At 42.1% G+C, this 17015-nt stretch overlaps 1 protein-coding gene across 3 annotated transcripts in view; it reads right to left on the bottom strand.

The window, feature by feature from the left end:
* PLXNB2 (plexin B2) overlaps window positions 1–17015 on the bottom strand; it is a 364834-nt gene that overhangs the window by 140056 nt on the left and 207763 nt on the right. For all 3 annotated transcript variants that reach the window (XM_075015316.1, XM_075015326.1, XM_075015307.1), the window contains one exon: window positions 15954–16010. In XM_075015316.1, the coding sequence (XP_074871417.1) occupies window positions 15954–15955 (2 nt within the window). In that variant the 5' untranslated portion in view covers window positions 15956–16010. The remainder of the gene's footprint in view (window positions 1–15953; window positions 16011–17015) is intronic.

The raw sequence follows: 17015 nt of genomic DNA, 5'->3' as shown, positions 1-17015 counted from the left end.
CAGCTTGCTTGGAGCTGCCCCATGAGGCCTGGGACTTGCCTCTCTCCTCTCACAGGGGTGAAAGCCTGCACTGGTGCTCCAGCCACATGGAGGGAGGGGGCACATGGCTGTAGCTCCAGCACCAGCTGTTTCCCCGCTGCGAGGAGAACCCAGTCCTCATGGGCCCAATCCAGTCACAAGGCTCTTCCTGGTGGGGGAAGCAGTTCCAGCTCCATCTATTCACAACGGTTCAAGCCCTGGAAGGGAGGGGGAAAAGCAGGCACAGAGCACAAATCAGTTTATTCATGATGTTCCGAAAGGGCTGGAAAGAAGGGGGAGGAGCAGCAAGTGCAGGGCTCCCATGCCCATTGCGTGAGGGGCACATGACGGAAGGAGGCAGATGAGGGTCTGTGGGGCACAGGTGGAACCATAGTTGGCCTTGAGCAGCTGCAGCCCACTGAGATGAAGGAGCGCCACTCATGCAGCCCACTGACTCTTCTTGGTTGCCCATTGCTAATCCAGGGGCCTTTACGGTCCCCATGGCTGTTCTATTTCTTCTTAGAGCTCTATCCATTAATTGTTCCCCTTTAGTGCTAACTATGTCACCTGGAACTTCTTTGGTAATACTTTCTTATGCAAAGAGAGGGAGGCCTTTTCCATGCAGCACAGCTCTAGAGCAGTGTTCCCTGTAAGCTGTGTGCCACTCAGGAGAGATTCAAATGCCGCTTGGCTTATTCCACACATGGATGGAAAAACTTAGAGAAAACATTGCTCAAGAGGAGTGTTCCCTCTAATTTTTTCTATCCGTGGGTGGACTACATTTCGTCATGTGCTCCGAGGCACGTGCAGATGTTCACAACCAAGAGAAACATGCTGTCAGCTATCGATGGCTGTCGGCTTTCTGTTCATCAGCTGGGAGGCACCTGAGACTCTCCTGGGTAGCTGCCCAAGCAATCAGCCTGCAGGAAACACTGCTCAAGAGTTACCTATCTAATTAGGAAACAAACATAACCCTCTTAATAAGTCACAATAACTATGCAACAGCCAAAATCTATTTCAGACATGGATGCCAAGTGTCATAGGCTACGCCTACACTAGCCAAAAACTTCGAAATTGCCATGCAAAAGTTTACTAATGAAGTGCTGAAATACATACTATCTGCTCACAGGAATAAGGGGACTTCGAAGTAGCCGGGGTCCTTTTGAAAAGGAGCCCCGTCTGGAAGAGCCATGCGGCGGCGAGCCACGTCAATTTCGAAGTGCCGCAGCTGCCCGCATGCTAATGAGGCGCTGAATATGTATTTCAGCACTTCATTAGTAAACTTCAAAATGGCCATTTGCATGGCCATTTCGAAGTTTTTGGCTAGTGTAGACCTAGCCATAATATTTTAAGTCAGTTCAAGGTTGGTTTAAATACATTGGGCATTATTTGAACTAACTGGGACAACTGGCCAAGGAGGCAGTGAATCAGCACATACTTTGGTTGCTCTGAACCCACACCTCCACTAGTTAGCTTTGGCCAGATGTAGGCCCCAAGCAAAGTTTAAAATGCTTGCCCCGGTGCAGATTCCCTCTGGCTGTCTTTCTACCTTCAGATGCTCTGTGATGAAGTGAAAGACAGTGCAGAGAAGACAAGCCCAGACAGTTTCTAGCGTAAATGGTGGCTTCTCTGTGACTAAGCCTTTAAAAGATGATTTGAGGATTTCAGTTACTCAGCCAGAGGTTTGGGAGCTACTACAGTAGTGGAGGGCTAAGGTTCCGAGGACTGCAATGTGCAAGTGTTCAGGCTAGAACCTAGATGATCATGATGGTCCCATCTGATCTTAAGGTCTACGAGTTTCCCCCTAACTCTATATCAAGCATCCTAGTCAGAAAGAATCTAGAAAGGATCTTATTACTACTTCTTTTTCTTATTAACTATATTACACAGTTCAGTTTACATCAATGAAAATATTCAAATTTGAGGGCATCTGACCACTACTCATTAAGATAAGATAGCTAGGCACAACTGCATCGGTGGCAAGGAAAAAGGTTAATCGAATTTCGCTGACCAAAGGACTCCATCCCTTCCTCTTCGGCTAGTGTCATGGGGGCCTCCACATTCTTTATGAAAATTGGCTTATGAGTTTGTATAACTTGAAGATGCTGTAGGCAAAATATTTTAAAAGTACAACCTGCTGAATGTGTATGTTCTACTTCTGTGAATGTATCATTCTTGTATGAGAAGTTAAAAATATTGTGTGAATCTGTTTATAAAACTAGATTATGAGGATCATTATTGATACTCTGGAAATATACTGGCTCAATACTCTAACCAATGACCTGTGAACATGCTTGTTTTTCCTGTGAACTTGAAGTGTGGTCAGAGCCATCTGGAGGAGGGTGTGGGAGCCAGGGAATACCTCCTCCCTCGTACCCTGGTGCAGAGCCAAGGCAACCCCCCTGTTGCAGGCACCACACATTCCCAAACCTGCCCCCTCCCCAACCAGCCTGGTTTGGGATTAGCGGGGGCAGAGCATGGGCGGGGGGCAGGGTGGTGAAGGCAGGTGGCAGGACTAAGGAGTCACCTCCCTTGGCTCCTCCTGCCCCACACTCACAATGGGATGTGAGTGGCAGCCTGCTCTGCTGTGACTATCTATCCCACTGAGCCTCACTTCTATGTGGACAACTGGGAGCAAAGGCCACTTCCTGCTGCTGCAGAGTGGTCGGGGCTTAGTGGGCCAGGAGACCACAGCAGTTCAGAGCAGTGCAAAGCAGTTCAGAGCAGGCTGTCACCCATGTCACATGATAAGCAGGTGTGCAGGATAAAGAGGAGGCAACCCTCTACTATTGCACCCTGCCTGCGGTAGTCATTCCCGCTCTTGTCCATAGGATGGCTGGGGCAGCTGCCATGGGTCCCCCAAAAGCGTAGAACCTGGGGTGACTGTCACACCTCATTGTATGGATGGGATGGCTCTGAATGCAGTTGGTCATTCCAGGACATGCGGGCAGGCCATCTGATGCTGGATCCCATTTTGGATCTTTTACTTCACATACCAGGTGAGAAAAATTTGAACAAAACCCAAAGAATTCCCGCCTTGGGCAAAGGGGACATAAATGTGAGAAACTAAATGGGGGCAGTTGCCAGATGACAGGAGATTCCCACTTATCACCCAAACTACCTGCTGGAAACATTTAACACTGAACAGGGGAAGGACTGGGCCTAAGCTAGGAGGCTGCTTTCCTTGTGAAAAAGATCAAGAGAACCAAAGTTAGCGTAAGAATTTGCATGTAACAAGTACTGGGCTTAGCTGGTGTGTTTTGATTTATATTTTGGTTACTAACTTACACTGATATGTTTGCTTTCACTTGTGATCACTTAAATCCTAGTTTTCATACTTAGTAACAACACTTTTGTTTATTATCAAGCCCTGTGTAAATGTTCTTTTGGGGGACACGAGGTCAGGGCAAACTCTGTGCATATTTTGCTTTCATTGACAAAGGTGAACTTATGAACCTTCTCTGTGTAAAACTTTTACCAGAGTAAGTCAGATTTATTTGGGAGCTTGGTTTATATGTGAAGGCTGTTCCCCCGGGTGCTGTCAAGGCCCTAGGACCTGAGCTGGTTCAGTGTCTCTGTTGCTCTGCTGGGGGGCTATAAATCTGTGCATTTGGTTGGGGAAGATCAGAGCTTTTGGCCCCGTAGGATAGGGCGGTGGGGCTGCCCAGACGGAAGATGGGCACGCTCAGTGCTATGATCACAGAATTCTAGGGTTGGAAAAGACCTAAGGAGATCATCAAATACAGCCCCCTGCCCAAAGTAGGATCAACCCCTACTAAATCATCCCAGCCAGGACTGAAAAACCTCTAGTGATGGCCCTTCCAACCACTCCTCTAGGTAAATCATTCCAGTACTTCACCACTCTCCTGGTGAAACAGTTTTTCCTAAAATCCAAACTACACCTCCCCCTCTGAAACTTCAGACCATTGCTCCTTGTTCTGCCATCTGTCACACTGAGAACAGCCTCTCTCCATCCTCTTCAGAGCGCCCCCCCACCCCATTTTCAGAAAGTTGAAGGCTGCAATCAAATTGCCCCTCACTATTCTCTTCTGCAAACTAAATAAGCCCAAGTCCCTCAACCTTTCCTCATAAGTCATGTGATCCAACCTCCTAATCATTTTCACTGCCCTCTGCTGGACTCGCTCCAATGCATCTACATCCTTTCTATACTGGGGGGTGGGGGGGAGGCAGAATTAGATGCAATACTTAAGATTTGGCCTCACCAATGCTGAATAGAGGGGAATAATAATTTCGTTCGATCTGCTAGAAATGCTTTCCTAATGGCTGTCTCAGCAGTCCTGTGACCAGGATGTGTGGGAATCACCTGGGAACTTGGCATAGGGTGGAAGCAGGGGGGACCTCAGCTCCTGCCACCATGCTGAGCATGGGGTAGCAACTCTTGCTGCCCCCTGTGCCAGGCCCCCAGTAATCCCTAGCTTGCACTGCTTTTGGGAGAGGGTAAGGGGACAGAGCAGGGGTGGGGCAGAACAGAGGTAGGGATTAGTGGAAGGAATAGAGCATAGGCAGGCAGGAGCGGGGCCTACAGCAGGGGGTTGCCTTAAGCCCCCACCTAGGGCTCTGAAGTGGGGAGGGTTGCGCCAGGCCCCACACCCTGGGGACCTCCAGCCCTCGCCCACACAAGAATTCTCCACCATAGGAGTTTGGAGAAAGAGTCATAAAAAGAATGAATGACCTTACGAAAAAGGAGAGCAGGATGTCAGAATGCATTCCCCCCCCGCCCCCCGCAGGCATGTGTAATTGTTGTGCAGCACTTAAGGGCATCATTTGTGAGCCCATTTCCACAAAGAAAACTTCTTTTGGAGAGAAATCTAAGTTGATCACCACTCTGTCTAAATATTCAGCCATGGCTCCAAACCCATCCATTCTCTCAAGAGACTCCTACATAGAAAAAGTTTGTTCCTCACATTAAGAAAAAAATCAGCATGCTTTGAAAACAAAGTTAGCTTTACCAAGCCCTATTTTTCAAGAAGTTTTTAGAAGTATTTAAAAATAATGTTTATTTCCTATACATTGTATAACATTGTAACTCCAAACTGTAAAGTTCTTTCTGCTCTGTGTTCCTCTGAGCTAGCCACAAATGGAACCTAAAGTTATTCTGCGGAAAGTGATCAAATGTAAACAAGGTTATTTAAAAATGATACATCATATGTAACTTTAAAAGACCTTTTAGAGGCTTACCTCTAATGAAAAAGCTGGCTTTTAAATCTAGATCTTTACTTCCTGTTTTGGGGTCATTAATTTATCATACTTTGCAAAATAAACCAAAGGCTATAGTAACATGAGAATGAAATATTTTAAAAAACCATTAGGTGCAAAAAGTATGTAAATTCAACCACCAGATTTTTTTTAATCAATATATTTAAGGTCAACATCAATGAAATTAGTTACTTGACTTGTACTTACATGGAGTTTGTCATAAAAATTTAAAAAAGGAGACTAATATTATTTAATTCCTATTGCTGCCCAAATCAATGAGGATCTTAACTGACTTGAACTAATGCCAATATATTTCAGAGTTCATAAATACTAACTTACACTCTGCAAGTGAAGAAAAGAAGAAAAATCACACTGGCTTTTACAAATGTATTCATACAAACAGCATAAAAATCCTCAGAGCCCAGAGCACCGTTTCATGTTTGTTAGCACAAAATTAGTGGTGGTAAAGGTGAAGAGGAGTGGAGGTGACGTACTGAAAACAAAATGCCATATTAATGTAAGCTGTTTTGATTTATAATTACAATGTTTCAGTTCGCACCTGTGCATATGAAACAACTGCTTAAATCAGGGCAGGGAAACAAAATTATGAAATACAATGATGTTTCAGATGGCCCACAAAAGACACTGTATAGCAGTGTTTCTTAAACTACGTTTCGCGAACAACTCGTACGTGTGCCGTAAGCATTTGGAGAAATAATTCAAAGCTTTACAATAAATAACCATTGCGTGGTGATGACACCAATGGAAAGTACTGAAAAAAAATTATTTTACATTTTGTGAGAGCAGTAGTAGTCTGGCAACACAGCAAGGTTGACTAACATTACGCGAGCCTCCCCTCTCCTCTAATCTTTTTCTCCTATGTATTCAGTGGTGTAACAATGATCAATGATATGTGGCGCATGCCCTACGCCGATGTTCCGCATAGAAAATATTATTGTTTGGTTTTCCATGCTCTCAAAAAATTTAAGAAACTCAGCTCTATAGCACTTAAATTGTAAGGTTTGAGTGCTTGCCACAACTCCTTTGTACCAAATGTGGTTTTTGCACCCAGCCAAAAGAGACTGGGGGTATGAGAATTTGTAATTTAGTCTACATGATTACACAGTGTCTGAAAGCCCCATATACAAGGCTGCAGAGCAACAGTGGCTATTATTTTACTCTATGGGCTGTCATAGAAAGTCACAAGGTGGGTAGAAAGGGAGTCAGGGTGAGGGGAAAGGGTCTGCCTTGCCACATTGGCCATTACAGAAATCTGCATATGAAGCCAAATGCCTTGGGTTCTGTGGACAGGGAGAAGGGTGAATTATACCTGAAAAATAATGGGACACCTTTAAATCATCCATAAATAATTCCACAATTGCAGCAGGCACTGCATGCCCACAAACTTCCTCAACCCCAATCAGATGAAAGTTTTAGACAGCAGTTTCTTTAAGCAAGAAAAACGGCAGACCGTTGCTCATACCAGCGCTTCTTCACCCCAGTGGTGTTTGTTCATCTGAAACAAAAAGGTTGGGTTTCAATCTGACCCAAGCGCCAATGGTCATAAGGGAGCATTTTTTTTGTTTGGTTTTGTCCACCAGTTTAAAAATAGCCAAAGAAAAACTGTGCAACATCTTAGAAAGATGATGCATGGAGATTTAATCAAAACCATAAATAGGTTATATATGAAACACACCTAAACAGGTATCAGATGTTAATAAGAGTGTGGTCTTCAGATTTGCCAAGTTTGCATTGTAACCTGAAAATCCAAATCTTCTAAAGACACCTACAAATTAGATCTTATTAGGATCTTGAACCAAAAGTAATCCACCATTTTTTAAGAGACGGACTCCATAAGGGCTGTTCACTACATTTTTTTTCAAAGTTTTTGCATCATGTTCAAAAATATTCAAGACATCAGTAGATAACTGGAAAGATAGTGCCAGTGCTATTTCTTTCATGGTGTCTGCAGATTACTTTGTGACTGGTAAGACTAACAGGGTTTTTATTTGCTCACATTTAAGGGAAAAGTAAGTATGTGGTATTATTAAATATAAATTGTTCAGTGAAACCACAAGAAAAACTGTGGTTCAGCTTAACAGTAACCTACAAAACTGATTTTAAGTTCTATTCTAGTGTGCCCACAAGTTTCTTTCTGGTTTCCTGAACACTATATAGAGGCTTAGTTTTCCTTTGTTCCTCTCCAGTTACCCTTACAAGATGACACAATCCTGTCCAAAAATAAACTACAGTTTAAATTTGCTTTAGCATTTCTCCAAAGATGCCTGCATTCTTCTAATACCCTATCAATGCACACCCAGCCTACACTGAACATTTCCAGTGCTTAGTTATTTATAAAAACAGAACACATGGCCATTGGTGGGGGAGAGCCGAGTGCTCTAAGGGGGACTGGGATGGGGGTGTGAGTCATCACTTTCGCTTTTTTAATCCTTTTCTCTCCCTCTGTTTTGAGCTTTGTTCCTGGCAGTTGCATTTATTCACTCCAAGCAGGGCCAAAACAGCAATGAAGTCCTCTGAATTTGAAATCTGGACAATGCCGACTATTCCTTCAGCTGTATGTGCCTGCTCTGTACTGTTCAATCAGTTGAGACCCTTTCTTTGTCCTCTACGATTTTCCCTCCCCTATGTGACAATTCCTATCAGCCAAAAGCCTTTTGCTGCAGTTTTGTTTAGTCTCCCACCTGCTCTGCAGTAGTGAGAATGGAATGCTGTAACATTGTAAGCTCAGTGTGTCACTCACCCGTACAAAGGCGCCGGGTAACACAATTTCAGAAAGCAAAACAGGTAATAACAACGATTTACATGACATAATGCATTTGAAAATAATTTCCACATTTTAACTAAAACTGTGCCAAGCAATACATTAAATGGCACACTGAACAGGGCTTATTGCTCACTATTGCAAAGTTCTTTCTTCTTTTTTTGGTTATGGCCAAACATGGCAAATTTGCTCTCCAGCTCAACTGTGCTGACTGTGTAACAAAACAGCAATAGAGGAGCAGAAATTACATTAGAAATAACAAGATAACTCAAATTTTAATTAAACTAACAGCAGGAGGTAGATAAATTACCTGTCATTATATCTGCCACCTAACTTCAAGCACCTCTTTCTCTCTCTCTCTCTCTCTCCCCTCTACCCCACAGTTGAATAAAATCTTCAGTGGTAGATCCTGCCAGGCTTGCCTATTTTGTGCACATACCTAATTCTGGAACACCAGAAAGTAAAAGATTCCCATGCTGATTTTCTACATTTCAAGACAGACAAATGGATTCCTTTATAAAATAGATTCCAGAACACTTTTTTCAGAGTTCCTACACAGCAGCATCCTCGATGGATCTTAAAAACAAATTAAACAGAACCTCCAGTCCAGGGTTAAATATAAGTGATCACAAAGGAAAGTTACCCTTCACAAATTTTACTTCCCAATGTTCTATGTATATTGTTTCTCAACAGCACAAACCAAGGTGTTCTTAACATATGTATGCACAACTTCTATAGTCAGAGATCATTTTTTACCATGGAAGCAGAGATATAAGACCACTGGTATGCAATCTGTATTAAATTTTAATTTGTAGTAAGTGGTATGAAGTACCTTTAAAGCTGTTGTAATAGTTAAAGTTACACCAGTCACCCAGTTATACAGATGGTAACAGTACAGTGACAGAGATGGATTTTTATGGAACTTTAACTGCCAGTTATTTTTCCTACTTATATTATTACAGGTAAAATCTATGTTAAAAATTCTTACAAATGTTTTGATGCAAAGGTTGAGCATGTCCAGGTTTTGGAGCAAGGTCTTTCACTGACCCATGACAATCTACTCAGGCTTGTCTGAGTTATGTACATTTGAAAATTGACTTGGGAGGTGATTAGTACACATTTATTAGCGGATGGAAGGGTAAAAAAACCTGTAAATATACCATCTGCACCAAGCAGGCTCTGTTCTGAAATTCACTGGGCCAGGCTTTTCTGGAATTGCTTTTCCTGGATCCCCAGGGAGAGCAGGGAGGCTCTCTTAAGGCTACCACAGTCCATCGCTCTAAGTTATGCAACTTAACTATGCAAATAATGTAGCAGAAATCGCCATTATTAGGTCCACAGTATCCTCACAGTGGTAAATCAACAGCTGAGTCTCTCCCATTGATTCTGCTTACTCTTCTCATTTTGGTGGAGCATTGGAGTTGACAGAGAATGCACTGCAGTTGATTTACAGCATCTATACTGGATATAAATCGACCAATTACTATATTGTTCATACTCTCCTTCCTGGCAGCCAGGCTGCACAAGGGACAAGGAGGGAACTGCTTTATTCAAGCAAAGGTGGATAGAGGCAAGAAGACAGTCAAAAACAGGGACAGAATGGAGCAGCATGTGGTACATGCAAAGGGTTGGGGCAAAAGGCCTTCAATGACTGGTGCACCCTCCCCTTCAGATCTTGCAACAGAACCCAGGATTTCCCAGTGCCAGGTACTGTTTACTGTTAGTAAACATACGTGAAACTCGTTGGTGAACCATGTGCCTCATCCCCCTCTAGTGCCTTGTCCACACGGCAGTAGTAGGCTGTGCCCTCCCCTGCAGTTATTTTATTAAAGAGGTAGAGGTCAGTGTTGTGTGAATCTAACTGCTCCAAGCTGGCAAATGACCCTATAAGAGTCAATATGATTCTACAAGATGAAATCTGTGGATTTCCAGTTTGCTTTTTAAAAGAACCTAGGTAATAAAATACCAACACACACTGAAAGCATATTGCAGTTGCAAAGGTGACAAAAATAGGAAAAATCAGAATTGAGATTGCTTCTGCTACTTTGTTTCAGCCTCTCATATATAAGTATAATGATATAATTGTTAATTACGTGATCCTATCTTTTCCACAGGATCCTATCTCATTTAATGCACAGACACCCCTCCGGCGCCCCCGCCATGAGCTTATGGGCTGCTTAAACCACAACACCTGCACTGTTATTTTTAGCATGCAAATCAAGCCCTACTAATGCAAGTCTGCCTACCTAGGAGAGGAGGCTCACTTCCAGCTGCAATACAGACATACTGTAGACCTCAGAGTTACACATACTTGAGCCATGGAGGTTCTTCATAACTCTGGAACATTGTAATTCTGAACAAAACGTGGTTCTTTCAAAAATGGATGACTGAGCACTGGCTTACCACAATTTTGAAACTTTATTTTTAACTATCTTAATATAAATGAAACAAGTACAGCAAGAGTTTTCTCATCTTGCCAACCTTTTTTTTTCCCACAATTAAAACAGTGCAGTATGGCACAGTATTTACCATTTTGGGATCTCTGCTGCATGGTTGCATACTTCCACTTCCTAATGTTGATTGATCAGTTCATAATTCTGCTGTTTGTAACTCTGAGGTTCTGCCATATGCTTATAGTCTAATTATAGCACAGAGCTCCCAACTAAGGTTTGTCCTCTAGATAGCTGGCCATTGTGCAAACACATGAGAAAACACAGACCGCAGCAACACAGGAGTTCTAATAAGATTCTTTATGGGTGTTTGTTTAATAGTCATTTGTTTGTGAGCAACTAATAAAAAGGAGTAACAGAATTGGAAGGAACCTCAAAATGTCATCAAATCCAGTCCTCAGCACTCATGGCAGGGCCGAGCACCTTATGTGTAGACCATTAAATACATGAGATATTTGTCCTGACAACCTCAGATTACTATGAATGTACAGAATCAAATTCAAGTGTCTCATTGTGCCTATGCAACATCTCTCTCCCCACAAGCTTTAAACCTAGTCAGTCTTTTGCTCCTTGGCTGCTTCTAGAGCACCATCTATCTTGCCCCCTTCCATCCTCTCACATCGACTACCACCTTCCTGTCTCCTTTTGCCTTCTCATCGCTCGCCACACAAACTAGTTTTCTGCTGTTGACCTTCTGCCTCCTCACTTGACTCCATCCTTCTTACCACCAGCAGAACTCAGCTGTGAGGAGAAAGCAGTGATTCCGTGAAGCTAAATTTCTCCCCACCTTTTGGTTCCAGCTTGACTGATGAGCACTTAGAAGCATAAGCCGCAAGTGTTTAAAGGTATTTTTGGAGTTATGCTCTGCTCTGCTCAGTTTTAAGAGTAGCTGAGTACCTGAACCATTCAACTGCAATGCCAAATTAATATAATGCTTTTTTTGCCTCTGTCTTCACGGACAAAGTCAACTTCCCCAGGACGGTCCTCGATGATGCAGTATGGGAAGATGGAGGGCAGCCATCTGTGGGGAAGGAACAAGTTCTGAGCTATCTAGAAAAACTAGATGTGCACAAGTCCATGGGTCTGGATTTAATGCACCCCAGGGTACTGTGGGAATTGGCAGAGGTCATTGCTGAACCTTTGGCCATTATCCTTGAAGACTCTTGGAGATCAGGGGAGATACCAGATGACGAAGAAGGCAAATGTTGTGCCCATCTTTAAAAAAGGAAAGAAGGACAATCCAGGGAACTATAGACCCATCAGCCTTACCTCAATCCCTGGGAAAATAATGGAGGGAATCCTCAACGAATCCATTTTGAAGCACTTGGAAGAGGGGAAAGTGATCAAAATTAGCTAACATGGATTCACCAGGGGCAAGTCCTGCCTGACCAATCTGATTAGCTTCTATAACGAGGTAAGAAGCTCTGTGGACATGGGGAAGTCAGTGGATGTGGTATACCTTGACTTCAGCAAGGCTTTTGATACAGTCTCCCACAACATTCTTGTCCATAAGTTAAGGAAATATGGATTGGATCCTTGGACTATAAGATGGATAGAAAACTGGCTTGATGGTCGGGCCCAACGGGTAGTGGTCAATAGCTTAATATCTGGATGGCGGTCTGTTTCAAGCGGAGTGCTGCAAGGCTCGGTTCTGGGGCCGGTCTTATTCAACATCTTTATTAATGACCTGGATGAGGGACTGGGTTGCACCCTCAGCAAGTTTGCGGATGACACAAAACTAGGGGGAGAGGTAGATAGGTTGGAGGGTAGAGAGAGAATCCAGAGGGACCTGGATAAATTGGAGGACTGGGTCAAAAGAAATCTGATGCGGTTCAATAAGGAGAAGTGTAGAGTCCTGCACCTGGGGTGGAAGAATTCCAAACATTGTTACAGGCTGGGGACCGACTGGCTCAGCAGCAGTACGATGGAAAGGGACCTAGGGGTTATGGTGGATGAAAGGCTGGATATGAGTCAACAGTGTGCCCTTGTAGCCAAGAAAGCTAACGGCATACTTGGGTGCATTAGGAGGGGCATTTTGAGCGGATCTAGAGAAGTAGTTATTCCTCTTTATTCGGCACTGGTGAGGCCACATCTGGAATATTGTGTCCAGTTTTGGGCCCCCCAGTATAAAAAGGATGTGGATTTGCTGGAGCAGGTTCAGCGAAGGGCAACAAAAATGATTAAGGGTCTGGAGCACAAGACCTACGAGGATAGGCTGAGGGATCTGGGCTTGTTTAGTTTACAGAAGAGAAGACTTAGACGTGATTTAATAGCGGCCTTCAACTTCCTGAAGGGGAGCTCTAAAAAGGAGGGGGAGAAATTGTTCTCAGTGGTGTCAGATGGCAGAACAAGGAGTAATGGTGAGACGTTGAAGAGGGAAAGGTGTAGGTTAGATATTAGGAAAAACTTCTTCACCAGGCGGGTGGTGAAGCATTGGAACGTGTTGCCTAGAGAGGTGGTGGATTCTCCATTCCTTGATGTTTTTAAGTCCTGGCTGGACAAGGTCCTGTCTGGGATGACTTAGTGGGGGCTGATCCTGCTTGAAGCAGGGGGCTGGACTAGATGACCTCCTGAGGTCCCTTCCAGCCCTATGATTCTGTGATAACGTAATTCAATCCAAACCCATTCTGGATGTGCTGCTCATTAGGAAAGATAAAATGAATGGCAGAGTGGCCTGCTGGACAGGGAACCTGACAGATTTTTAGAATCTGATTCCGAGCTCTAACATGTGACCTCTCTGTGCCACTGTTTCTCCTCCCACTCTGTTTTGTCCAAATAGGTTGCATGTGCTCCTGGCTCTCTGTGTATGGGCAGCACCTAGCACAATCAAACACTGATCATGACTGGGGCTGCTACACGCTATGGTAACACAAAATAATCAAATCTTTTAAAAATAGTGGCATTGTCCCATTCCACATATCTGCTAAACCAGTGCTATCCTAAGCTCTGAGGCATTGCAGGATTAATATTAGAGGGGGAAAAACCCCAACATTTAGAAAGATACATTTCTAATTGTAATCCATTACTGGTATAAAAGGCATGTATAAAAATTAGAAATGAAGTTTCCACTCAGAGCTTTAATCTGTGAGCTCAGATGGAAAACTATACATATTGGAGATAATTTCAATTCTGTCACAATGAATAAAAATGTCAACACTAATTTAGCTAGCTGATATGTCTTGCTACTGAAACTGACAGAGGAACACGCAGAGCAAGAGATTTGGCCAACATGGTAACCACCAATTTAAAAAGGTTTGCTGTATTCTGTGCTTTCTGATGTGTGAATGATATAATTCATTTTCCAAATGTGGGGTTTTATATATTTGGAGTGGCAATTTTCAAATTAAAAACCTGTGCTAAAGGTCTCTGTACTCTGCTGCATGATTATTTCTTTAAAAGATTCTGCTTGCTGCATAAACATGAGAAAACAGAAGTAAGAAAAAAAAAACAATAGGAAACAGGGCACTGAGTGATGAGACTGACAGGAAAAAATAAGTCAATCATACGGCTACAGAAAATTGTTCCCATCCCCCTCCCACCAGGGTTTCAGGAAGTTTGAATGTATAGTTACTGCCACATGTTCATTACACAGATCTTGCTCTAGTGTTTCTAAGGGTATGTCTATACAGCTGTGTTATTATGTAATAATCTCTTCCAGAAGATTTATTCTGGAACAGTTTATTTTGATATAGTGCTGCTACACATAAAATGCAGTTCAAAATAGTGCTCAGCTATTTTAAAATACAGCATCTACGCACATAGAGCCTATTTCAAAACAGAACCATTGGCACACTATGGCTTATTTCAAAATAGGCTGTATTCCCCCTCTACGCAGCCCCTATTCCAAAAGAGCTATTCTGAAATCATTTCAACATAGTGGTTGCTTGTATAGATGCTAGCGAAGTTATTTCAAAATTGCTGTGTAGACATACGCTAAGACATCTCTCTGTGTTATTTAGGTGATGAGTTGTAAAAGTGGAGTTCTAAACAGACAACTTGCAAAAGCACTTGAATTGTCAAAAAGTATCACAGGCTGACTCAGGATCATGGTAATGCCTTACTGACATTGCCACCAGATCTTCAGGACTTGAACAGCTCTTTGGAAATCCTTCAACATTGTAACTTCACTGCATACTAGGAGGTTTTTAGCTGTGGTCCAGCAACCATCAGCTTCTCTAGTGATGCTTACACTGATGATTTGAAGAGCAGGCGCATGTTAGTGCTGTATGGACATTTATTCAGTGATCAATAACTTGGCTTATCAACATTGCAGTTGAATCAATACTTAAATATTTAAATAGATCCCAATAACACCTGGATGCAACACTGCATAAAAGAAGGTTGCCCTCCAATAGATGGTTGATGCATTTTGCACCACTGTTTGGCTAGTAATATTATGAGTTCACAGACATGTACAGTCCTGGGAGATTGGAGGAGAGATTGTTGGAAAACTATTGCAAATTTAAAATATTGGAAGAAATCTGTGGCAACATGGTTATCACCAGCATTATAGACACTCAGATGGCATGCCATGGTGATAGGGTACAACTCGCCCAGATCTTTCTGTTCCAAAAGCACACTTGAGGAAAGGGAGAACTTCCATTAGCAGCAGAATGTCTATGAGACACAGATAACAACCCATTCTCTTTCTACCCATTACAACATATCATAGCTACTATACAGATAAGGTAAGTAACAATATTATCAACTCTCCTAAGTGCAGGAAGTGAAATATAGTGTATGCTTTCAGTAGAAATTGCAATACAACTTTAACAGTTTCCAAACTATAAAGCTTTCAATTATATTAAAACAATTAAGTAACGTATTAACTGGAGTTCTTAGATTGCAAACAATTGCTCCCAGATCTTGGAGGGGGTGGAATTCAGGGGGCAGTAATGCTCTCAGACTGAAACTTCAGGCATTGAAAACTCTACTAACAGAAAGTTATACACATCAGTGCAATGTTTTTCTATTATAAATTCAAATCTTCAGTCCAAATATACACATGGCTATAATTACTATATATGGGGCTGTATTATACAAAGTAAATGTAAACCCTTTTGAAATGGAAAATGGTGTTTACAGTTCATAAGTCAGGGTTCCCAGCTGGTGCTTAAACAGATTTTAAAAAAATCGGTATTACTGACAGCCCAAGGTTGCCTCCTCATTTCAAGCAGGCATATGGACAGCTAACAACACTGGCAAGGCCACACTAACAGTTTAAGTTATGTACTGCTTACACAGGCACAGTTTTTTTTCAAGTTTATCTTGTTTTACAACTAATAAAAACATAAGTCCTCATTGAGAATGCTTGGTGTGATCAAAATCAGTACCAAGTTCAACAGAAATATTAGATGTTCTGGAATTCAAAATTAGGCCTTTCTTTCACTATAATCTGCCAATGTACTGCATCATTTTTATGGTTTCTGATCATACATCACTAGCAATTACAAACCATTTTATTTGTGAAAAACTGAACTACTTACATTCACTTTTTCACTAGCTCTTCCAGGACTGTTTTCAATCTTCTTGTTCACTTTTCCCTATTAAAAAAACGAGGAAAGGGATTATAAAAATATCAACTGTATTTATTCTTCTTACACTAACTAAGTTTGGACTATTTATGTAAGGAGTTCTGTAAAAGTACATAACCTTGTATTTAAAAAAAAATAAAAACTATAGAGTCAAGTTTATTTTTACATAAAATTTTGTCATACCTTAAATTTGAATCCCAAGACTAAATGAAATACTGCTTCTAGTTTCAGTTTAATATTAGCTCAGGTATGTCAGATATACAATCACTTGCAGACTAATCACTAAAGAATTGAGAATTCAAGTATTACAGTACCTGAAACAATGTATATTTTATATTAAGATTTGGGGTTTGTATGTTTTGACTCCACTGTCTACAGTACTCAGCATCTTGGCAGGATCAGATAGCTTCAGAATACTTTATAGAGGGGAAACAATACATGGGCATCTAAGAGCAGGTAAAATAATGCCTCACTGGCACTCAACACCACTGTTGTATTATAAAACAAATGTCAAAAGGCACCGACACTCACTTTCTTTAACTTGTCTATGAAGAGATGTAATGGTTTACAAAAAAATCTACAGCAATGCACGTGCATCTTACAGATACTTCCTGTAAACATGTACACATTAATTGGTGTCTCTTTAAGCAGTCTACTGTGTATGCCAGTATACGCTGTAAAGGACTGTGAAACTGTAGTGCCTAGCATAAATGGATATAGACCAAAACCCAAACACTAAAGTTCAATCATCCCCCACCCCAGTGTGCTGTGGAAGTTCACATCTGGATTTAAGTTTGTGACTATGGCCCACCAATCTCTAAACCCCTCAAGGGCCATAGAAAGAGTATAGCTGAAAGCCTTCACCTTTGGAAGTCATGTTTCATGGTGGTTTGTGAGCAACAGAGTCAGGATGCTTCATGGTATCCTAAGGCCTATTTATATTTTGTCATAGATTGACTGGGATTAATGTTTTTTGCATTCCATGTGTCTAGTTACCATGGCAACAAACAGTGT

This window comes from Carettochelys insculpta, chromosome 1 (genome assembly GCF_033958435.1).
Source record: "Carettochelys insculpta isolate YL-2023 chromosome 1, ASM3395843v1, whole genome shotgun sequence".
Classification (NCBI taxonomy): domain Eukaryota; kingdom Metazoa; phylum Chordata; order Testudines; family Carettochelyidae; genus Carettochelys; species Carettochelys insculpta.
The sequence above is the reverse complement of the archived record's forward strand: the minus strand, read 5'-3'. Positions and strand labels throughout refer to the sequence as shown.